The 26304-nt window shown below is 34.9% G+C and overlaps 1 protein-coding gene across 1 annotated transcript in view; it reads left to right on the top strand.

The window, feature by feature from the left end:
- Positions 1-26304, top strand: part of fbn2b (fibrillin 2b) — a 335304-nt gene that overhangs the window by 62343 nt on the left and 246657 nt on the right. The window contains exons 3-4 of the mRNA XM_061976207.1: positions 11342-11424; positions 11510-11611. Coding sequence (XP_061832191.1) covers positions 11342-11424; positions 11510-11611 — 185 coding nt within the window. The remainder of the gene's footprint in view (positions 1-11341; positions 11425-11509; positions 11612-26304) is intronic.

The raw sequence follows: 26304 nt of genomic DNA on the forward strand, positions 1-26304 counted from the left end.
TAGAGTATACAAATGAGTTTTGAGATGGGACTTAAATGTTTCTACTGAGGTAGCATAGCAAGCATAAATCTAAAAAAAAAAGGCTTTTTTTTCTCTTTTCTGTTTTAAAAGGGTTTTTAAGCCTTTTTTTAAAGCATCCACAGTCTGTGGTGCCCTCAGGTGGTCAGGGAGAGCGTTCTAAGTTGCTATTTTAGGCCTCATAATGCGCCACACATTTTCAATGGGAGACAGGTCTGGACTATAGGCAGGCCAGTCTAGTACCCGCACTCTTTTACTATGAAGCCACGTTGATGTAACACGTGGCTTGGCATTGTCTTGCTGAAATAAGCAGGGGCGTCCATGATGGCAACATATGTTGCTCCAAAACCTGTATGTACCTTTCAGCATTAATGGCGACTTCACAGATGTGTAAGTTACCCATGTCTTGGGCACTAATACACCCCCATACCATCACACATGCTGCCTTTTACACTTTGCGCCTATAACAATCCTAATGGTTCTTTTCCTCTTTGTTCCAGAGGACATGACGTCCATAATTTCCAAAAACAATTTGCAATGTGGACTCGTCAGACCACAGAACACTTTTCCACTTTGCATCAGTCCATCTTAGATGAGCTCTTAGATGAGCGAAGCGTTTCTGGGTGTTGTTGATAAATGGCTTTCGCTTTGCATAGTAGAGGTGTAACTTGCACTTACAGATGTAGCAACAAACTGTAGTTACTGCCAGTGGTTTGCTGAAGTGTTCCTGAGCCCGTGCGGTGATATCCTTTACACACCGATGTCGCTTTTTGATGCAGTACAGCCTGAGGGATCGAAGGTCACGGGCATTCAATGTTGGTTTTCGGCCTTGCCGCTTACGTGCAGTGATTTCTCCAGATTCTTTGTACCTTTTGATGATATTACGGAGCGTAGATGGTGAACTCCCTAAATTCCTTGCAATAGCTGGTTGAGAAATGTTGTTCTTAAACAATTTGCTCAGGCATTTGTCGACAAAGTGGTGACCCTCGCCCCGTCCTTGTTTGTGAATGACTGAGCGTTTCATGGAAGCTGCTTTTATACCCAATCATGGCACCCACCTGTTCCCAATTAGCCTGTTCACCTGTGGGATGTTCCGAATAAGTGTTTGATGAGCATTCCTCAACTCTTTTTGCCACTTGTGCCAGCTTTTTTGAAACATGCTGCAGGCATCAAATTCCAAATGAGCTAATATTTGCAAAAAATAACAAAGGTTACCAGTTTGAACGTTAAATATCTTGTCTTTGCAGTCTATTCAATTGAATATAAGTTGAAAAGGATTTGCAAATCATTGTATTTTGTTTTTATTTACCATTTACACAACGTGACAACTTCACTGCTTTTGGGTTTTGTACATATAATGGATATATTTAGTTAATAATTAATATAATTGGACAACAAGACTATGTGAAAGTTGGACTTCTACCTTGTTTACTTCCGTGACAACCTCTTTAAAGTTTAGTCATCATTCAGAAATCCATCCATCCATCCATCCATCTTCTTCCGCTTACCCGAGGTCGGGTCGCGGGGGCAGCAGCCTAAGCAGGGAAGCCCAGACTTCCCTCTCCCCAGCCACTTCGTCCAGCTCTTCCTGTGGGACCCCGAGGCGTTCCCAGGCCAGCCGAGAGACATAGTCTTCCCAACGTGTCCTGGGTCTTCCCCGTGGCCTCCTACCGGTCGGACGTGCCCTAAACACCTCCCTAGGGAGGCGTTCGGGTGGCATCCTGACCAGATGCCCGAACCACCTCATCTGGCTCCTCTCCATGTGGAGGAGCAGCGGCTTTACTTTGAGCTCCCCCCGGATGACAGAGCTTCTCACCCTATCTCTAAGGGAGAGCCCCGCCACCCGGCGGAGGAAACTCATTTGGGCCGCTTGTACCCGTGATCTTGTCCTTTCGGTCATAACCCAAAGCTCATGACCATAGCTGAGGATGGGAACGTAGATCGACCGGTAAATTGAGAGCTTTGCCTTCCGGCTCAGCTCCTTCTTCACCACAACGGATCGATACAGCGTCCGCATTACTGAAGACGCCGCACCGATCCGCCTGTCGATCTCACGATCCACTCTTCCCTCACTCGTGAACAAGACTCCGAGGTACTTGAACTCCTCCACTTGGGGCAAGATCTCCTCCCCAACCCGGAGATGGCACTCCACCCTTTTCCGGGCGAGAACCATGGACTCGGACTTGGAGGTGCTGATTCTCATCCCAGTCGCTTCACACTCGGCTGCGAACCGATCCAGCGAGAGCTGAAGATCCTGGCCAGATGAAGCCATCAGGACCACATCATCTGCAAAAAGCAGAGACCTAATCCTGCAGCCACCAAACCAGATCCCCTCAACGCCTTGACTGCGCCTAGAAATTATGTCCATAAAAGTTATGAACAGAATCGGTGACAAAGGGCAGCCTTGGCGGAGTCCAACCCTCACTGGAAACGTGTCCGACTTACTGCCGGCAATGCGGACCAAGCTCTGACACTGATTATACAGGGAGCGGACTGCCACAATCAGACAGTCCGTTACCCCATACTCTCTGAGCACTCCCCACAGGACTTCCCGGGGTACACGGTCGAATGCCTTCTCCAAGTCCACAAAGCACATGTAGACTGGTTGGGCAAACTCCCATGCACCCTCAAGGACCCTGCGGAGAGTATAGAGCTGGTCCACAGTTCCACGACCAGCACGAAAACCACACTGTTCCTCCTGAATCCGAGGTTCGACTATCCGGCGTAGCCTCCTCTCCAGTACACCTGAATAGACCTTACCGGGAAGGCTGAGGAGTGTGATCCCACGATAGTTAGAGCACACCCTCCGGTTCCCCTTCTTAAAGAGAGGAACCACCACCCCGGTCTGCCAATCCAGAGGTACCGCCCCCGATGTCCACGCGATGCTGCAGAGTCTTGTCAACCAAGACAGCCCCACAGCATCCAGAGCCTTAAGGAACTCCGGGCGGATCTCATCCACCCCCGGGGCCTTGCCACCGAGGAGCTTTTTAACTACCTCAGCAACCTCAGCCCCAGAAATAGGAGAGCCCACCACAGACTCCCCAGGCCCTGCTTCCTCATAGGAAGACGTGTTGGTGGGATTGAGGAGGTCTTCGAAGTATTCCCTCCACCGATCCACAACATCCGCAGTCGAGGTCAGCAGAACACCATCCCCGCCATACACGGTGTTGACACTGCACTGCTTCCCCTTCCTGAGGCGGCGGATGGTGGTCCAGAATCGCTTCGAAGCCGTCCGGAAGTCGTTTTCCATGGCTTCCCCGAACTCCTCCCATGTCCGAGTTTTTGCCTCTGCGACCGCTGAAGCCGCACACCGCTTGGCCTGTCGGTACCTGTCCGCTGCCTCAGGAGTCCTATGAGCCAAAAGAAATATCAAGCAAAAATGGATAAGTGTGGAGAAAGGGTCTGGCATTTTTCCCATCATGCATTGCAGGGGATTGATATGGGTGTATTTTTAAATCATGTATAGTGGTTTGGACATTTTTTTTAATGTTCGGTGAGCAGGTTGTGTTAGGTGTGACCAGGTGTGTCGACTTTTATTTTTGTTTTTTTTTGCGCCATGAGAGGTCATATATAAAAATGCTGTGGTGTGGCTACTTCAATGTGCAATTCATGGTCATTAACCTGAATTGCCCATTTTGTCCATACAATGTATGAGTGGATCCCTGAGTAAAATGACTACTAAAACAGCCTTGCGGTTGCAAAAATGTGTGTTTAGATCGCAAGACAAAGTGGGGACCGCACACAAATGACCACAGTCATGGTTTCTCTCGGAGGATGTCATTACCACAACCACACTTTGCGGAATTGTCTTGTAGGGACGATGCATGAGGGTTTGTTTTAATACGCCAAGTTCATGATAAAAAACAGCGCTTCTCTCCTGAGGCAGCGGACAGGTACCGACAGGCCAAGCGGTGTGCGGCTTCAGCGGTCGCGGAGGCAAAAACTCGGACATGGGAGGAGTTCGGGGAGGCCATGGAAAAAGACTTCCGGACGGCTTCGAAGCAATTCTGGACCACCATCCGCCGCCTCAGGAAGGGGAAGCAGTGCAGTGTCAACACCGTGTATGGTGGGGATGGTGCTCTGCTGACCTCGACTGCGGATGTTGTGGATCGGTGGAGAGAATACTTCGAAGACCTCCTCAATCCTACCAGCACGTCTTCCTATGAGAAAGCAGGGCCTGTGGAATCTGTGGTGGGCTCTCCTATTTCTGGGGCTGAGGTTGCCGAGGTAGTTAAAAAGCTCCTCGGTGGCAAGGCCCCGGGGGTGGATGACATCCGCCCGGAGTTCCTTAAGGCTCTGGATGTTGTGGGGCTGTCTTGGTTGACAAGACTCTGCAACATCGCGTGGACATCGGGGGCGGTACCTCTGGATTGGCAGACCGGGGTGGTGGTTCCTCTCTTTAAGAAGGGGAACCGGAGGGTGTGTTCCAACTATCGTGGGATCACACTCCTCAGCCTTCTCGGTAAGGTCTATTCAGGTGTACTGGAGAGGAGGCTACGCCGGATAGTCGAACCTCGGATTCAGGAGGAACAGTGTGGTTTTCGTCCTGGTCGTGGAACTGTGGACCAGCTCTATACTCTCGGCAGGGTCCTTGAGGGTGCATGGGAGTTTGCCCAACCAGTCTACATGTGCTTTGTGGACTTGGAGAAGGCATTCGACCGTGTACCCCGGGAAGTCCTGTGGGGAGTGCTCAGAGAGTATGGGGTAACGGACTGTCTTATTGTGGCGGTCCGCTCCCTGTATGATCAGTGTCAGAGCTTGGTCCGCATTGCCGGCAGTAAGTCGGACACGTTTCCAGTGAGGGTTGGACTCCGCCAAGGCTGCCCTTTGTCACCGATTCTGTTCATAACCTTTATGGACAGAATTTCTAGGCGCAGTCAGGGCGTTGAGGGGATCTGGTTTGGTGGCTGCAGGATTAGGTCTCTGCTATTTGCAGATGATGTGGTCCTGATGGCTTCCTCCGGCCAAGATCTTCAGCTCTCACTGGATCGGTTCGCAGCCGAGTGTGAAGCGACTGGGATGAGAATCAGCACCTCCAAGTCCGAGTCCATGGTTCTCTCCCGGAAAAGGGTGGAGTGCCATCTCCGGGTTGGGGAGGAGATCTTGCCCCAAGTGGAGGAGTTCAAGTACCTCGGAGTCTTGTTCACGAGTGAGGGAAGAGTGGATCGTGAGATCGACAGGCGGATCGGTGCGGCGTCTTCAGTAATGCGGACGCTGTATCGATCCGTTGTGGTGAAGAAGGAGCTGAGCCGGAAGGCAAAGCTCTCGATTTACCGGTCGATCTACGTTCCCATCCTCACCTATGGTCATGAGCTTTGGGTCATGACCGAAAGAACAAGATCACGGGTACAAGCGGCCCAAATGAGTTTCCTCCGCCGGGTGGTGGGTCTCTCCCTTAGAGATAGGGTGAGAAGCTCTGTCATCCGGGAGGAGCTCAAAGTAAAGACGCTGCTCCTCCACATGGAGAGGAGCCAGATGAGGTGGTTCGGGCATCTGGTCAGGATGCCACCCGAACGCCTCCCTAGGGAGGTGTTTAGGGCACGTCCGACCGGTAGGGGGCCGCGGGGAAGACCCAGGACACGTTGGGAAGACTATGTCTCCCGGCTGGCCTGGGAACGCCTCGGGGTCCCACAGGAAGAGCTGGACGAAGTGGCTGGGGAGAGGGAAGTCTGGGCTTCCCTGCTTAGGCTGCTGCCCCCGCGACCCGACCTCGGATAAGCGGAAGAAGATGGATGGATGGATGGGCTTCTCTTATTGGCACGTAAATCCTTAGTGTGCGTTTTTCTGTGTGAAGAACAGAATTGTCAACGCGGTTTTGCCGTTTTCCCAAGCGGGAATCTTGTGGTTTCGGCCAATCAAAATGCTGTGGTGTGGCTACTTCAAAGGTGCAATTTATGGTCATTAACCTGAATTACCCATTTTGTCCATAAGATGGCGGAAAGTATACTGTCAGATATTTCTTAAAACAGTCTTTATCCCGACTGACCGGACTGCGGTTGCAAAAATGTGTGTTTAGAGCTCAGACAAAGTGGGGACCGCAAACAAAAGACCACAGTCATGGTTTCTCTCGGAGGATGTCATTACCACAACCACACTTTGCGGAATTGTCTTGTAGGGACGATGCATGAGGGTTTGTTTTAATACGCCAACTTCATGATAAAAAAACAGCGCTTCTCTTATTGCATACTTGCCAACTCTCCCGAAATTCAGCGCCTCTCCCGAAAACCTCCCCGGGACAAATTTTCCCCCGAAAATCTCCCGAAATTCAGGCGGAGCTGGAGGCCACGCCCCCTCCAGCTCCATGCGGACCTGAGTGACGTGTTGACAGCCTGTTTTCACGTCTGCTTTCCCACAATATAAACAGCATGCCTGCCCAATCACGTTATAACTGTAGAATGATGGAGGGCGAGTTCTTGGTTTCTTATGTGGGTTTATTGTTAGGCAGTTTCATTAACGTTCTCCCAGCGCGGTAACAACACACAACAACAGCAGTCAAGTTTTCGTTTACAGTAAAACAGTTCGTCTGCCGTAAACAGCAATGTTGTGACACTTTTAAACAGGACAATACTGCCATCTACTGTACATGCATATGTGACCCACCCATAATGTGTCACATTTTTGTGTTGATTTATTTATTTTATTTTGTGGTTTGAATTCGTTTTTGGAGCTGTCATTACACATTTATCAGTATTCACATTGGTCAGTAGGGGGCAGTAGGGCGTTTCTTCCCAATTGAATGCTATCACCTGCAGACCGGAAGTGTCTTGTCATTCTGATGAGCGCGACCAGTCTGTGAACAATTGAAACGTCCCGTGTGCTTTTTCCTCCTGTATAACAGGTTAGTTTTGGTGAATCAACTCACTGAATAATATCCATGTGATCTTTATAAGTTTAAGTACACATTCTGATGGTGGAGCCTAACTCTAAAGTGTTTGTGAGTTGTAGTTTGTATTTGTGAATGAATCCAGTGCACAGCTGCAGTAATCAATACAAAAAGGCGACGTGAGTACGCAATGTTTATATAGGAACTTCTGATCCTAATTCAGACTCCCAAATTAGAGCTCCCGTTTTCTTATTGATTTTATAATGTATATTTGTATAGTGTGTGTGTTCTGAAATAGTGTCAGAGAATAGAACAAGGATGGACAATTCAACCCTTAACTCAACAATGAGTAGATGAGTGTTATGTGTGTGTGTATGTGTAAATAAATGAACACTGAAATTCAAGTATTTATTTTATTTATTTATATATATATAGCTAGAATTCGCTGAAAGTCAAGTATTTCTATATATATATATATATATATAAATCTTAACCACGCCCCCAACCACGCCCCCCGCCCCACCCCCAACCACGCCCCCCACCCCCCGAAATCGGAGGTCTCAAGGTTGGCAAGTATGCTTATTGGCTCGTAAATCCTTGGTGTGCGTTTTTCTGTGTGAAGAACCGAATTGTCAACACGGTTTTGCCGTTTTCCCAAGTGGGAATCTTGTGGTTTCGGCCAATCAAAATGCTGTGGTGTGGCTACTTCAAAGTTGCAATTTGTGGTCATTAACCTGAATTACCCATTTTGCCCATAAGATGGCGGAAAGTATACTGTCAGATATTTCTTAAAACGGTCTTTATCCCGACTGACCGGACTGCGGTTGCAAAAATTTTCAAGGTAAAATTTTTTTTCAAGGTTAAAAATGTGTTTCAAGGTAAAAAATGATTTTCAAGGTAAAAAAAATTTTCAAGGTAAAAAAAATGTTTCAAGGTAAAAAAAAAATTTCAAGGTAAAAAATGATTTTCAAGGTAAACATTTTTTTTCAAGGTAAAAAAAATTTTTCAAGGTAAAATTTTTTTTTCAATGTAAAAAATGATTTTCAAGGTAAAAATTTTTTTCAAGGTTAAAAATGTGTTTCAAGGTTAAAAATGATTTTCAAGGTAAAAAATGATTTTCAAGGTAAAAAAAATTTTTCACGGTAAAATTTTATTTTCAATGTAAAAAATTATTTTCAAGGTAAAAAATGATTTTCAAGGTAAAAAATGATTTTTAAGGTAAAAAAAATTTTTCAAGGTAAATTTTTTTTTTCAAGGTAAAAAATGATTTTCAAGGTAAAAAATGATTTTCAAGGTAAAAAAATTTTTCAAGGTAAAATTTTTTTTTCAATGTAATGTGTTTAGAGCTCAGACAAAGTGGGGACCGCAAACAAAAGATGGTTTCTCTCGGAGGATGTCATTACCACAACCACACTTTGCGGAATTGTCTTTTAGGGACGATGCACGAGGGTTTGTTTTAATACGCCAACTTCATGATAAAAAACAGCGCTTCTCTTATTGGCTCGTAAATCCTTGGTGTGCGTTTTTCTGTGTGAAGAACCGAATTGTCAACGCGGTTTTGCTGTTTTCCCAAGCGGGAATCTTGTGGTTTCGGCCAATCAAAATGCTGTGGTGTGGCTACTTCAAAGTTGCAATTCATGGTCATTAACCCGAATTACCCATTTAAGATGGCGGAAAGTAAGTAAGTAGTCAGATATTTCTTAAAACAGTCTTTATCCCGACTGACCGGACTGCGGTTGCAAAAATTTTCAAGGTAACATTTTTTTTCAAGGTTAAAAATGTGTTTCAAGGTGAAAAATGATTTTCAAGGTAAAAAAAATTTTCAAGGTAAAAAAAATTTTTCAAGGTAAAATTTTTTTTTCAATGTAAAAAATGATTTTCAAGGTAAAAAATGATTTTCAAGGTAAAAAAAAAATTTCAAGGTAAAATTTTTTTTTCAATGTAAAAAATGATTTTCAAGGTAAAAAATTTTTTCAAGGTTAAAAATGTGTTTCAAGGTTAAAAATGATTTTCAAGGTAAAAAAAATTTTCAAGGTAAAAAAAATTTTTCAAGGTAAAATTTTTTTTTCAATGTAAAAAATGATTTTCAAGGTAAAAAATGATTTTCAAGGTAAAAAAAATTTTTCAAGGTAAAATTTTTTTTTCAATGTAAAAAATGATTTTCAAGGTAAAAAATGATTTTTAAGGTAAAAAAAATTTTTCAAGGTAAAATTTTTTTTTCAAGGTAAAAAATGATTTTCAAGGTAAAAAATGATTTTTAAGGTAAAAAAAATTTTTCAAGGTAAAATTTTTTTTTCAAGGCAAAAAATGATTTTCAAGGTAAAAAATGATTTTCAAGGTAAAAAAAATTTTTCAAGGTAAAATTTTTTTTTCAATGTAAAAATTGATTTTCAAGGTAAAAAATGATTTTCAAGGTAAAAAATGATTTTTAAGGTAAAAAAAGTTTTTCAAGGTAAAATTTTTTTTTCAAGGTAAAAAATGATTTTCAAGGTAAAAAATGATTTTCAAGGTAAAAAAAATTTTTCAAGGTAAAATTTTTTTTTCAAGGTAAAAAATGATTTTCAAGGTAAAAAATGATTTTTAAGGTAAAAAAATTTTTTCAAGGTAACATTTTTTTTTCAAGGTAAAAAATGATTTTCAAGGTAAAAAAAAATTTTCAAGGTAAAATTTTTTTTCCAATGATTTTCAAGGTAAAAAAAATGATTTTTAAGGTAAAAAAAATTTTTCAAGGTAAAATTTTTTTTTCAATGTAAAAAATGATTTTCAAGGTAAAAAATTATTTTCAAGGTAAAAAATGATTTTTAAGGTAAAAAAAATTTTTCAAGGTAAAATTTTTTTTTCAAGGTAAAAAATGATTTTCAAGGTAAAAAATGATTTTCAAGGTAAAAAAAAATTTTCGAAGTAAATTTTTTTTTTCAATGTAAAAATGATTTTCAAGGTAAAAAATGATTTTCAAGGTAAAAAATGATTTTTAAGGTAAAAAAATTTTTTCAAGGTAAAATTTTTTTTTCAAGGTAAAAAATGATTTTCAAGGTAAAAAATTATTTTTAAGGTAAAAAAAATTTTTCAAGGTAAAATTTTTTTTTCAAGGTAAAAAATGATTTTCAAGGTAAAAAATGATTTTCAAGGTAAAAAACATTTTTCAAGGTAAAATTTTTTTTTCAAGGTAAAAAATGATTTTCAAGGTAAAAAATGATTTTCAAGGTAAAAAAAATTTTTCAAGGTAAAATTTTTTTTTCAAGGTAAAAAATGATTTTCAAGGTAAAAAATGATTTTCAAGGTAAAAAAAATTTTTCAAGGTAAAATTTTTTTTCAATGTAATGTGTTTATTGTTTATTGTTTATTGAATGGATCCCCATTAGCTGACACCAAGGCGACTGCTAGTCTTCCTGGGGTCCATATAGGAGCATACAAAATAAAAATACAAAGAATACATGCTTTACCAAACATTATACAAAGGAAAAATACAACATAAGATAAAAAAGCTAGTTAAACAGGTGATTAGATAACAAGGCCCACCTGGGCCATCTGCGCACCTGTCGCCGTCTTCGAGGCCGGTCCTGGCGACACCCCGTTCCCCCGCAGGCACGCCCCCCTCCACATTGACTTTTCCTGAACATTTCTTCAAAATGTCTTCAAAATTCCTCCATAACTGTTTGAGTCCCGTTGCTGACAAACACGCACACGAGCCCTTGGCGGAGTTAAGGTGGCTAAGGTGACACAGAGCCAGTCGGTAATGTCGCACGGCACGGAGGAAAATCACAAAAAAAAGAAAGAAAAAACTGTTTACGACGGGAAGTACGAGTAAACTAAAAAGCTACTTCATAATTCTTTAATCCATTCATTTTGGCAATCATAATTATCTTCGGGCTTTAAAACAATTTTATTTAAAAAAAGTTAAAGTTAAAACCGTGGTATTAATAATAATAATAATATTGTGACAAAAACTTGGTGAGTGTAGTTTTTTTCTGGCGCTTTTTTTCTCGTCTCATCACGGCTGCTGCTAATAAAGGCCACTTGTTTATGGGGACCGCAAACAAAAGACTACAGTCATGGTTTCTCTCGGAGGATGTCATTACCACAACCACACTTTGCGGAATTGTCTTTTAGGGACGATGCATGAGGGTTTGTTTTAATACGCCAACTTCATGATAAAAAGTGCTTCTCTTATTGCCTCGTAAAACCTTTGGTGTGCGTTTTTCTGTGTGAAGAACGCCAGTCATTTGTCAATGCGGTTTTGCCGTTTTCCCAAGCGGGACGCTTGTGGTTTCGGCCAATCAAACGCTTGGTAGGACGGTTACATGTGTGGACTGGGAAGACTCCGCCAGCCAGAGAACTCCTCCCCGTCTTCCTCCCTGGCTGGGAATGCCATCAGCGGGGAGACCTCTGCATCCATGTGTTTGCTTTACTGTGAGCGGGGTCGTGGTCTGGTTTTGGGAAACAACTCCCGGCGGGTTTTTTGCAGTGCTTGACAGGACTGTCTTTGCTCTTGTGTGCCAGGCCCAACGTGTGCGGCTCTCGCTTCCACTCGTACTGCTGTCCCGGCTGGAAGACTCTGCCGGGAGGGAACCAGTGTATCGTCCGTAAGTCCTCCCTTCGGACACTAGAGGTCTGTTGTCCTGCTTGCCCGATGTCTGACCCTGTGGTCTTCTCCTGTGCCCCCGGCAGCCATTTGCAGGAACTCATGCGGCGATGGCTTCTGTTCCAGACCCAACATGTGTACCTGCTCCAGTGGACAGCTCTCTTCCAGCTGCGGAGCAGGAGGAGGAGGTCAGTCCACATCCTCGTCACTGACACACTGGAGCGTCATCAAACACAGACCCTGGGGCGGGGGGGTGTCCAAAGTGCGGTCCTCAGCTTGCTTTTTAACATTCCTAAAATACTATTGCAAAAATTAAAACATTAAAAAAGTGGAATAAAAGAGCAAACAGGTGAAATGTAACGTAAGAAAACACACACCTACTTAACCACTTTAGCGCTAAATTCAGATTTTAATTTATTTTTTATTTTTTTATTTATTCTAGTAATTATGTCTTTATTGACCTAAAATCGGAAACATTTTTTTGTATTCACATACAGTCTTCATTGCAAAGGCGTATCAGAAAGTATCCAGTAACAAATGTGTCTGCATCATTCAACTCACTGCATCATGAACTCTTGGGACCACTAGGTCACTTGTCATTTCTTAAAATACTGACTTTATTTGGCTAAAACTATACAATTGTTCTCTGGCAATATTTCTACATTATTTTAGAAACATAAAAGTAAAATTAAAAAAATACCTATTTAGCCATGTTAGCGCTAAATTCAATTTTTTATTTTTTATTTTTTATTTTTTTATTCTGGTAATTATGACTTTATTTGCCTAAAATCGTAAACATTTTTTTGTATTCACATACAGTCTTCATTGCAAAGGCGTATCAGAAAGTATCCAGTAACAAATGTATTCGCATCATTCAACTTACTGCATCATGAACGCTTGGGACCACTAGGTCACTTGTCATTTCTAAAAATACTGATAATTATGACTTTATTTGGCTAAAACTATACAATTGTTCTCTAGTAATATTTCTACATTATTTTAGAAACATAAAAGTACAATTTAAAAAATACCTATTTAGCCATATTAGCGCTAAATTCAGATTTATTTTTTTTGTGTGCAAATTTTTTTATTTTATTTTGGTAATTATGAGTTTATTTGCCTAAAATCTTACTTTTTTTTTGTATTCCCATACAGTCTTCATTGCAGAAGCGTATCAGAAAGTATCCAGTAACAAATGTGTCCGCATTATTCAACTAACTGCATCATGAACTATTGGGACCACTAGGTCACTTGTAAAAAAATTTTTTTAAAATTATGTCGATAATCATGACTTTATTTGGCTAAAATCAAACAATTGTTCTCTAGTAATATTTCTACATTATTTTAGAAATATAAAAGTAAAGTAAAAAAACAAACCTTTTTAGCCATATTAGCACTAAATTCTGATTATTTTTTTTGTGTGCATTTTTTTATTTTATTCTGGTAATTATGTCTTTATTGACCTAAAATCGTAAACATTTTTTTGTATTCACATACAGTCTTCATTGCAAAGGCGTATCAGAAAGTATCCAGTAACAAACGTGTCTGCATCATTCAACTCACTGCATCATGAACTCTTGGGACCACTAGGTCACTTGTCATTTCTTAAAATACTGATAATCATGACTTTATTTGGCTAAAACTATACAATTGTTCTCTAGCAATATTTCTACATTATTTTAGAAACATAAAAGTAAAATAAAAAAAATACCTATTTAGCCATATTAGCGCTAAATTCAGATTTATTTTTTTTGTGTGCATTTTTTTTTATTTCAATTTGGTAATTATGAGTTTATTTGCCTAAAATCTTACTTTTTTTTGTATTCACATACAGTCTTCATTGCAAAGGCGTATCAGAAAGTATCCAGTAACAAATGTGTCCGCATTATTCAACTAACTGCATCATGAACTCTTGGGACCACTAGGTCACTTGTAAAAAAAAAAAAAAAAATGATATCGATAATCATGACTTTATTTGGCTAAAATCAAACAATTGTTCTCCAGTAATATTTCTACATTATTTTAGAAATATAAAAGTAAAATAAAAAAACATACCTGTTTAGCCATATTAGCACTAAATTCTGATTATTTTTTTGTGTGCATTTTTTTTTTAATTCTGGTAATTATGTCATTATTGACCTAAAATTGTAAACATTTTTTTGTATTCACATACAGTCTTCATTGCAAAGGCGTATCAGAAAGTATCCAGTAACAAATGTGTCTGCATCATTCAACTCACTGCATCATGAACTCTTGGGACCACTAGGTCACTTGTAATTTCTTAAAATACTGATAATCATGACTTTATTTGGCTAAAACTATACAATTGTTCTCTAGCAATATTTCTACATTATTTTAGAAACATAAAAGTAAAATAAAAAAAATACCTATTTAGCCATATTAGCGCTAAATTCAGATTTATTTTTTTTGTGTGCATTTTTTTTTATTTCAATTTGGTAATTATGAGTTTATTTGCCTAAAATCTTACTTTTTTTTGTATTCACATACAGTCTTCATTGCAAAGGCGTATCAGAAAGTATCCAGTAACAAATGTGTCCGCATTATTCAACTAACTGCATCATGAACTCTTGGGACCACTAGGTCACTTGTAAAAAAAAAAAAAAAATGATATCGATAATCATGACTTTATTTGGCTAAAATCAAACAATTGTTCTCTAGTAATATTTCTACATTATTTTAGAAATATAAAAGTAAAATAAAAAAACATACCTGTTTAGCCATATTAGCACTAAATTCTGATTATTTTTTTTGTGTGCATTTTTTTATTTATTCTGGTAATTATGACTTTATTTGCCTAAAATCGTAAACATTTTTTTGTATTCACATACAGTCTTCATTGCAAAGGCGTATCAGAAAGTATCCAGTAACAAATGTGTCTGCATCATTCAACTCACTGCATCATGAACTCTTGGGACCACTAGGTCACTTGTAATTTCTTAAAATACTGATAATCATGACTTTATTTGGCTAAAACTACACAATTGTTCTCTAGCAATATTTCTACATTATTTTAGAAACATAAAAATAAAATTAAAAAAATACCTATTTAGCCATGTTAGCGCTAAATTCAGATTTTTATTTATTTTTTATTTTTTCATTTATTCTGGTAATTATGTCTTTATTGACCTAAAATCGTAAACATTTTTTTGTATTCACATACAGTCTTCATTGCAAAGGCGTATCAGAAAGTATCCAGTAACAAATGTGTCTGCATCATTCAACTTACTGCATCATGAACTCTTGGGACCACTAGGTCACTTGTCATTTCTAAAAATACTGATAATTATGACTTTATTTGGCCAAAAGTATACAGTTGTTCTCTAGTAATATTTCTACATTATTTTAGAAACATAAAAGTAAAATTAAAAAAATACCTATTTAGCCATATTAGCGCTAAATTCAGATTTATTTTTTGTGTGTGCATTTTTTTTGTTTTATTTTGGTAATTATGAGTTTATTTGCCTAAAATCTTACTTTTTTTTTTGTATTCCCATACAGTCTTCATTGCAGAAGCGTATGAGAAAGTATCCAGTAACAAATGTGTCCGCATTATTCAACTAACTGCATCCTGAACTATTGGGACCACTAGGTCACTTGTAAAAAAAAAAAAAAATTATATCGATAATCATGACTTTATTCGGCTAAAATCAAACAATTGTTCTCTAGTAATATTTCTACATTATTTTAGAAATATAAAAGTAAAATAAAAAAACATACCTATTTAGCCATATTAGCACTAAATTCTGATTAATTTTTTGTGTGCATTTTTTTTTATTCTGGTAATTATAACTTTATTTGCCTAAAATCGTAAACATTTTTTTGTATTCACATACAGTCTTCATTGCAAAGGCATATCAGAAAGTATCCAGTAACAAATGTATCCGCATTATTCAACTTACTGCATCATGAACTCTTGGGACCACTAGGTCACTTGTCATTTCTAAAAATACTGATAATTATGACTTTATTTGGCCAAAAGTATACAGTTGTTCTCTAGTAATATTTCTACATTATTTTAGAAACATAAAAGTAAAATTAAAAAAATACCTATTTAGCCATATTAGCGCTAAATTCAGATTTATTTTTTTTGTGTGCATTTTTTTTTATTTCAATTTGGTAATTATGAGTTTATTTGCCTAAAATCTTACTTTTTTTTGTATTCACATACAGTCTTCATTGCAAAGGCGTATCAGAAAGTATCCAGTAACAAATGTGTCCGCATTATTCAACTAACTGCATCATGAACTATTGGGACCACTAGGTCACTTGTAAAAAAATTTTTTTAAAATTATGTCGATAATCATGACTTTATTTGGCTAAAATCAAACAATTGTTCTCTAGTAATATTTCTACATTATTTTAGAAATATAAAAGTAAAGTAAAAAAACAAACCTTTTTAGCCATATTAGCACTAAATTCTGATTATTTTTTTTGTGTGCATTTTTTTATTTTATTCTGGTAATTATGTCTTTATTGACCTAAAATCGTAAACATTTTTTTGTATTCACATACAGTCTTCATTGCAAAGGCGTATCAGAAAGTATCCAGTAACAAACGTGTCTGCATCATTCAACTCACTGCATCATGAACTCTTGGGACCACTAGGTCACTTGTCATTTCTTAAAATACTGATAATCATGACTTTATTTGGCTAAAACTATACAATTGTTCTCTAGCAATATTTCTACATTATTTTAGAAACATAAAAGTAAAATAAAAAAAATACCTATTTAGCCATATTAGCGCTAAATTCAGATTTATTTTTTTGTGTGCATTTTTTTAATTTTTATTTTGGTAATTATGAGTTTATTTGCTTAAAATCTTACTTTTTTTTGTATTCCCAAACAGTCTTCATTGCAGAAGTGTATGAGAAAGTATCCAGTAACAAATGTGTCCGCATTATTCAACTAACTGCATCATGAACTATTAGGACCACTAGGTCACTTGTAATTTCTTAAAATACTGTTAATCATGACTTTATTTGGCTAAAACTATACAATTGTTCTCTGGCAATATTTCTACATTATTTTAGAAACATAAAAGTAAAATTAAAAAAAATACCTATTTAGCCATGTTAGCGCTAAATTCAGATTTTTTAAATTTTTTTTAAAATGTTATTTATTCTGGTAATTATGTCTTTATTGACCTAAAATCGTAAACATTTTTTTGTATTCACATACAGTCTTCATTGCAGAAGCGTATGAGAAAGTATCCAGTAACAAATGTGTCCGCATTATTCAACTAACTGCATCCTGAACTATTGGGACCACTAGGTCACTTGTAAAAAAAAAAAAAAAATTATATCGATAATCATGACTTTATTCGGCTAAAATCAAACAATTGTTCTCTAGTAATATTTCTACATTATTTTAGAAATATAAAAGTAAAATAAAAAAACATACCTATTTAGCCATATTAGCACTAAATTCAGATTAATTTTTTGTGTGCATTTTTTTTTATTCTGGTAATTATAACTTTATTTGCCTAAAATCGTAAACATTTTTTTGTATTCACATACAGTCTTCATTGCAAAGGCATATCAGAAAGTATCCAGTAACAAATGTATCCGCATTATTCAACTTACTGCATCATGAACTCTTGGGACCACTAGGTCACTTGTCATTTCTAAAACTACTGATAATTATGACTTTATTTGGCTAAAACTATATAATTGTTCTCTAGTAATATTTCTACATTATTTTAGAAACATAAAAGTAAAATTAAAAAAATACCTATTTAGCCATGTTAGCGCTAAATTCAGATTTTTATTTATTTTTTGTTTTTTTTATTTATTCTGGTAATTATGTTTTTATTGACTTAAAATCGTAAACATTTTTTTGTATTCACATACAGTCTTCATTGCAAAGGCGTATCAGAAAGCACCCAGTAACAAATGTGTCCGCATTATTCAACTAACTGCATCATGAACTCTTGGAACCACTAGGTCACTTGTAAAAAAAAAATTAAAAAAATTATATCGATAATCATGACTTTATTTGGCTAAAATCAAACAATTGTTCTCTAGTAATATTTCTACATTATTTTAGAAATATCAAAGTAAAATAAAAAAACATACCTGTTTAGCCATATTAGTACTAAATTCTGATTATTTTTTTTGTGTGCATTTTTTTTTTATTCTGGTAATTATGACTTTATTTGCCTAAAATCGTAAACATTTTTTTGTATTCACATACAGTCTTCATTGCAAAGGCGTATCAGAAAGTATCCAGTAACAAATGTATCTGCATCATTCAACTTACTGCATCATGAGCTCTTGGGACCACTAGGTCACTTGTAATTTCTTAAAATACTGATAATCATGACTTTATTTGGCTAAAACTATACAAGTGTTCTCTAGCAATATTTCTACATTAATTTAGAAACATAAAAGTAAAATTAAAAAAATACCCATTTAGCCATATTAGCGCTAAATTCAGATTTTTATTTATTTTTTAATTTTTTTATTTATTCTGGTAATTATGTCATTATTGACCTAAAATCGTGAACATTTTTTTGTATTCACTTACAGTCTACATTGTAAAGGAGTATCAGAAAGTATCCAGTAACAAATGTGTCTGCATCATTCAACTCACTGCATCATGAACTCTTGGGACCACTAGGTCACTTGTAATTTCTTAAAATACTGATAATTATGACTTTATTTGGCTAAAACTATACAATTGTTCTCTAGCAATATTTCTACATTATTTTAGAAACATAAAAGTAAAATTAAAAAAATACCTATTTAGCCATGTTAGCGCTAAATTCAGATTTTTATTTTTTTTTAATTTTTTTTATTTATTCTGGTAATTATGTCTTTATTGACCTAAAATCGTAAACATTTTTTTGTATTCACATACAGTCTTCATTGCAAAGGCGTATCAGAAAGTATCCAGTAACAAATGTGTCCGCATCATTCAACTCACTGCATCATGAACTCTTGGGACCACTAGGTCACTTGTAATTTCTTAAAATACTGATAATCATGACTTTATTTGGCTAAAACTATACAATTGTTCTCTAGCAATATTTCTACATTATTTTAGAAATATAAAAGTAAAATTAAAAAAATTCCTATTTAGCCATATTAGCGCTAAATTCAGATTTATTTATTTTTTGTGCATTTTTTTTTAATTTTATTTTGGTAATTATGAGTTTATTTGCCTAAAATCTTACTTTTGTTTTGTAGTCCCAAACAGTCTTCATTGCAGAAGCGTATGAGAAAGTATCCAGTAACAAATGTGTCCGCATTATTCAACTAACTGCATCATGAACTATTGGGACCACTAGGTCACTTGTAAAAAAAAAAAAAAAATTATATCGATAATCATGACTTTATTCGGCTAAAATCAAACAATTGTTCTCTAGTAATATTTCTACATTATTTTAGAAATATAAAAGTAAAATAAAAAAACATACCTATTTAGCCATGTTAGCACTAAATTCAGATTAATTTTTTGTGTGCATTTTTTTTTATTCTGGTAATTATAACTTTATTTGCCTAAAATCGTAAACATTTTTTTGTATTCACATACAGTCTTCATTGCAAAGGCATATCAGAAAGTATCCAGTAACAAATGTATCCGCATTATTCAACTTACTGCATCATGAACTCTTGGGACCACTAGGTCACTTGTCATTTCTAAAAATACTGATAATTATGACTTTATTTGGGTAAAACTATACAATTGTTCTCTAGTTATATTTCTACATTATTTTAGAAATATAAAAGTAAAATTAAAAAAAATACCTATTTAGCCATATTAGCGCTAAATTCAGATTTATCTTTTTTGTATGCATTTTTTTATTTTTTATTTTGGTAATTATGAGTCTATTTGCCTAAAATCATACTTTTTTTTTGTATTCACATACAGTCTTTATCGCAGAAGTGTATGAGAAAGTATCCAGTAACAAATGTGTCCGCATTATTCAACTAACTGCATCATGAACTCTTGGGACCACTAGGTCACTTGTAAAAAAATAAATAAAAATGATATCGATAATCATGACTTTATTCGGCTAAAATTAAACAATTGTTCTCTAGTAATATTTCTACATTATTTTAGAAATATAAAAGTAAAATAAAAAAACATACCTATTTAGCCATATTAGCACTAAATTCTGATTATTTTTTTTGTGTGCATTTTTTATTTATTCTGGTAATTATGACTTTATTTGCCTAAAATCGTAAACATTTTTTTGTATTCACATACAGTCTTCATTGCAAAGGCGTATCAGAAAGTATCCAGTAACAAATGTGTCTGCATCATTCAACTCACTGCATCATGAACTCTTGGGACCACTAGGTCACTTGTAATTTCTTAAAATACTGATAATCATGACTTTATTTGGCTAAAACTATACAATTGTTCTGTAGTAATATTTCTACATTATTTTAGTAATATAAAAGTAAAATAAAATAAAAACCTATTTAGCCATATTAGCGCTAAATTCAGATTAATTTTTTTTGTGTGCATTTTTTTAATTTTATTTTGGTAATTATGAGTTTATTTGCCTAAAATCGTAAAAAAAAATGTCGTATTCACATACAGTCTTCATTGCAAAGGCGTATCAGAAAGTATCCAGTAACAAATGTGTCCGCATTATTCAACTAACTGCATCATGAACTATTGGGACCACTAGGTCACTTGTCATTTCTAAAAATACTGATAATTATGACTTTATTTGGCTAAAACTATACAATTGTTCTCTAGTAATATTTCTACATTATTTTAGAAATATAAAAGTAAAATAAAAAAATACCTATTTAGCCATATTAGCGCTAAATTCAGATTTATTTTTTTTGTGTGCATTTTTTTAAATTTTATTTTGGTAATTATGAGTTTATTTGCCTAAAATCGTAAAAAAATGTTTGTATTCACATACAGTCTTCATTGCAAAGGCGTATCAGAAAGTATCCAGTAACAAATGTATCTGCATCATTCAACTTACTGCATCATGAGCTCTTGGGACCACTAGGTCACTTGTCATTTCTTAAAATACTGATAATTATGACTTTATTTGGCTAAAACTTTACAATTGTTCTCCAGTAATATTTCTACATTATTTTAGAAATATAAAAGTAAAATAAAAAACATACCTGTTTAGCCAAATTAGCACTAAATTCAGTTTTTTTTTTTGTGTGTGTGCATTTTTTTATTTATTCTGGTAATTATGACTTTATTTGCCTAAAATCGTAAAAAAAAATTGTATTTACATAAAGTCTTCATTGCAAAAGCGTACAAGAAAGGATCCAGTAACAAACGTGTCCGCATCATGAAAAAAAGCTTGTTGTAGCTCTTTGTTTTTTTAAATATTAGGCCTATCAAAGCAGGGCTTCCTTTTAAGCGCACACATTCCGCACAGCCAACAGCGTTGTGTACACGGAGTAGATGTCAGCTCGCGGGCAAGCAGGCGGCAATAAGTCACCCTGACAGAGGAGCAGCTGTGCCGAACAACGTCTCACGTCGTCTTTGTGACCCTCATAACCATAATTATCAAATCATTCTGGCTGCAATGTGGAGAAACAGCTGTCGTGAGGCTGACGTGAGCAGTGCACCCTGGGAAATATCGCGTTAAGTGTTGGCCTGTGTCGACAATTATTGATTTATTTTTATTTTTATGGAAACATTTTTTTTCTAGTATTTTTTTTTGTATACACATACAAAGTCTCCAAGGCAAAAAAAAAAAAAAAAAGTATCCAGCAACAAACGTGTCCGCATCATTCAACAATTGTTATTTTAGAAATATAAAAGTAAAATAAAAAAACATACCTACTGAACCACATTAGCCCTTTTTTTCTCCTTGTATTTTTTTTTCTTTCTGGTAATATGACTTATTCATCTACAATCACACAATTTTACTCTAGTAATATTTCTACACTACTCTAGGAATGTAAAAATAAAATTTAAAAAAAATACCCATTTAACCATATTGACCCTAAAATATTTTTTAATTGTATACACATACAAAGTCTCCAAGGCAGAAGCGTATAAAAAAAAAAAAAAAAAAAAAAAAAAAAAAAAAAGTATCCAGTAACAAATGTGTCCGCATCATTCAACAATTGTTATTTTAGAAATATATAAGTAAAATAAAAAAACATACCTACTGAACCACATTAGCCCTTTTTTTCTCCTTGTATTTTTTCTTTCTTTCTGGTAATATGACTTATTCATCTAAAATCATACAATTTTACTCTAGTAATATTTCTACACTACTCTAGGAATGTAAAAATAAAATTAAAAAAAATACCCATTTAACCATATTGACCCTAAAATATTTTTTTAATTGTATACACATACAAAGTCTCCAAGGCAGAAGCGTATTTAAAAAAAAAAAAGAAAAAAAGTATCCAGTAACAAATGTGTCCGCATCATTCAACAATTGTTATTTTAGAAATATATAAGTAAAATAAAAAAACATACCTACTGAACCACATTAGCCCTTTTTTTCCTCCTTGTATTTTTTTTTCTTTCTGGTAATATGACTTATTCATCTAAAATCATACAATTTTACTCTAGTAATATTTCTACACTACTCTAGGAATGTAAAAATAACATTACAAAAAATACCCATTTAACCATATTGACCCTAAAATATTTTTTTAATTGTATACACATACAAAGTCTCCAAGGCAGAAGCGTATTAAAAAAAAAATAAAATAAAATAAAAAAGTATCCAGTAACAAACGTGTCCGCATCATTCAACAATTATTTTAGAAATATAAAAGTAAAATAAAAAACATACCTACTGAACCACATTAGCCCTTTTTTTCTCCTTGTATTTTTTTTTTTTCTGGTAATATGACTTATTTATCTAAAATCATACAATTTTACTCTAGTAATATTTCTACACTACTCTAGGAATGTAAAAATAAAATTAAAAAAAATACCCATTTAACCATATTAACCCTAAAATATTTTTTTAATTGTAATGTTTTGTTTAATCTGGCAATTATGACTTTATTTGCCTAAAATGGTACGTTGTCTTTCATACTTCCGCTTTCTTCCCACCAAGAAGTAAATAAAATAAAAACATTTTGAGCATTTTTATTGATAATGTTTACATGTTGACAAAATAGCACGACTCCGACATAAACAACTTCCTGAAAAAGGCGCCATCAACCAGTAAGAAAAGTGTAGTAATCCGTGAAGATGGCGTGGTTGTGGTTTTCCATGTACTTTGTACGGTCATGGTGTCCTGCAAGGAATAGTCCAGAATGTCTGCAGTTGAGTCTGTAATCAGCACACAATAAAGCTGCTTGGTTTTCCATCGCACACAAACGCACAAACTCCACACACACTCAAAACGCTCGGGGACTTCCTGTGTTTGGCGGCCCCTCGTAAAAAGCACCCAGATGTCAGCGACAGAGGTGCATTGTGGGCGCCGAACACCCCCCCACCCCCCTTAAGAGGCACCCCTCCTTTGCTGCGCACGTGCGGCTTTCCAGGCACGGGTCGGCGGGGTCAGCGTTACGAAGGATGCGACCTGGGAGGAGGTGCGAGCAGGCGAGGTTGGGCGCTGAGATCATCGCCGCCTGACTCCTCCCACTCGGCTTCTGTGACAAAGAAAACACGACACTCACTCCGGGGGTCTCGTCTGCCAAGCTGCGCGCCAAACGCCGCCAAAAAGTTGCGTGCGATGTTTATAGAATCAAACACAAACATTCATTGGACTGAATGGGGACTTTGAGGCTACAGAATGTTCACTTCTTTTTGCCCATACGGGACATGTATCGGATTTTTGTCAAATTTTTGTCAGATTTCTGTCTATTTTTTAAAATCTGATTTTTGTCAGATTTGTGTCTATTTTTTTAAATCAGATTTTTGTCAGATTTTTGTCTATTTTCTTAATCAGATTTTTGTCAGATTTCTGTAAAAAAAATGTAAATCTGATTTGTCATATTGTTGTAAAAACATTTTAAATCTGATTTTTGTCAGATTTTTGTAAAACAATTATAAATCTGATATTTGTCAGATTTTTTGTAAAAAAATATATAATCTGATTTTTGTCAGGTTTTTGTAAAATTTTTAAAATCTGAATTTTGTCAGATTTTTGTAAAAAAAAATTAAATCTGATTTTTGTCAGATTTGTAAATGTTTTTAAATCTGATTTTTGTCAGATTTGTAAAAAAAAATGTAAATCTGATGTTTGTAAACATTTTTAAATCTGATTTTTGTCAGATTTTTGTAAATTTTTTAAAATCTAATTTTAGTCAGATTTTTGTCAATTTTTTAAATCTGATTTTTGTCCGATTTTTCTCAATTTTTTTTAAATCTGATTTTTGTCAGATTTGTAAATGTTTTTAAATCTGATTTTTGTCAGATTTGTAAAAAAAATGTAAATCTGATGTTTGTAAAAAATTTTAAATCTGATTTTTGTCAGATTTTTGTAAATTTTTAAAAATCTAATTTTAGTCATATTTTTGTCAATTTTTTTAATCTGATTTTTGTCCGATTTTTCTCAATTTTTTTTAAATCTGATTTTTGTCAGATTTTTTTCAATTTTATAAAATCTGATTTTTGTCAGATTTTTTTCAATTTTTTTCAATCTGATTTTTGTCAGATTTGTCCATTTTTTAATCTGATTTTTGTCAAAACATTTTAAATATGATTTTTGTCAGATTTTTGTCAATTTTGTTAAACCTAATTTTTGTCAGATTTTTGTCAATTTTGTTAAATCTAATTTTTGTCCGATTTTTGTAAAAAAAATTAAATCTGATTTTTGTCAGATTTTTGTAAAAATAATTTAGATCTGATTTTTGTCAGATTTTTGTAAATTCTTTAAAATCAGATTTTTGTCAGATTTGTCAATTTTTTTAAATCTGATTTTTGTCAGATTTGTCAAAAAAAAATGTTATCTGATTTTTGTCCATTTTTTTAAATCTGATTTTTGTCAGATTTTTGTCAATTTTTAAAATCGGATTTTTGTCAGATTTTTGTCAATTTTTTTAAATGCGATTTGTCAGATTTTTGTCAATTTTTTTAAATCCAATTTCTCTCCGATTTCACTCCGTTAGTCTGTTTTTTTGTCTGTTTTTTCCCCCAGATTTTTATGTGATTTTTGTCTGATTTTTATCTGATATTTAACTGATTTTTATCTGAATTTTAACTATTTTTTTTTATCTGATTTTTATCTCAGGCTATATTGACATTGCAGAGTAAAATGGTAAATGGTGTGTATTTTACGTAGCGCTTCACTGTACCTGCACCATACCCAAAGCACTTTACATCATACCTTACGTTCACCCATTCACACACCGACGGTAAGATGTACTTTTCAGATTTTTTGGACAAACCTCATCTTTCCCAGCAGGCACAAGACATTGATTATACGTACATGTCCTTTAAAACTGACTAGAAAAAATAGTTGTATTTGTAAATATGCGCCAAAATATAGCCTGTTTTGTACACTGTTGACGTGATTCAATGAACAGTAGTGCGTAAATGTGTTTATGCGTCGTATTTCTCCAGCAATGGTCATGTGGGGACATAAAGGATGGTATTTTGAGAGGTAATCATTGAAGTCGGACATCACTGAAGGCCTATGTAACATAGTCATAGTTTCTACTTAGGTATATATGTAACATAGTCATAGTTTCTACTTAGGTATATATGTAACATAGTCATAGTTTCTACTTAGGTATATATGTAACATAGTCATAGTTTCTACAAAGGTATATATGTAACAGTCATAGTTTCTACTTAGGTATATGTGTAACAGTCATAGTTTCTACTTTGGTATATATGTAACATAGTCATAGTTTCTACTTAGGTATATATGTAACATAGTCATAGTTTCTACTTTGGTATATATGTAACATAGTCATAGGTATATATGTAACATAGTCATAGTTTCTATGTAGGTATATATGTAACATAGTCATAGTTTCTACTTAGGTATATATGTAACATAGTCATAGTTTCTACTTAGGTATATATGTAACATAGTCATAGTTTCTACTTAGGTATATATGTAACATAGTCATAGTTTCTACTTGGGTATATATGTAACATAGTTTCTACTCAGGTATATATGTAACATAGTCATAGTTTCTACTTAGGTATATATGTAACATAGTCATAGTTTCTACTTAGGTATATATGTAACATAGTCATAGTTTCTACAAAGGTATATATGTAACATAGTCCTAGTTTCTACTTAGGTATATATGTAACATAGTCATAGTTTTTACTTAGGTATATATGTAACATAGTCATAGTTTCTACTTAGGTATATATGTAACATAGTCATAGTTTCTATTTAGGTATATATGGTAACATAGTCATAGTTTCTACTTAGGTATATATGTAACATAGTCATAGTTTCTACTCAGGTATATATATCTAACATAATCCTAGTTTCTACTTGGGTATATATGTAACATAGTCATAGTTTCTACTTAGGTCTATCTGTAACATAATCATAGTTTCTACTTAGGTATATATGTAACATAGTCATAGTTTCTACTTAGGTATATATGTAACATAGTCATAGTTTCTACTTAGGTCTATATGTAACATAGTCATAGTTTCTACTTAGGTATATATGTAACATAGTCATAGTTTCTACTTAGGTATATATGTAACATAGTCATAGTTTCTACTTAGGTATATATATCTAACATAATCCTAGTTTCTACTTAGGTATATATGTAACATAGTCCTAGTTTCTACTTAGGTATGTATGTAACATAGTCATAGTTTCTACTTAGGTATATATGTAACATAGTCATAGTTTCTACTTAGGTATATATGTAACATAGTTATAGTTTCTACTTAGGTATATATGTAACATAGTCATAGATTCTACTTAGGTATATATGTAACATAGTCATAGTTTCTACTTAAGTATATATGTT

This window comes from Nerophis lumbriciformis, linkage group LG14 (genome assembly GCF_033978685.3).
Source record: "Nerophis lumbriciformis linkage group LG14, RoL_Nlum_v2.1, whole genome shotgun sequence".
Classification (NCBI taxonomy): domain Eukaryota; kingdom Metazoa; phylum Chordata; class Actinopteri; order Syngnathiformes; family Syngnathidae; genus Nerophis; species Nerophis lumbriciformis.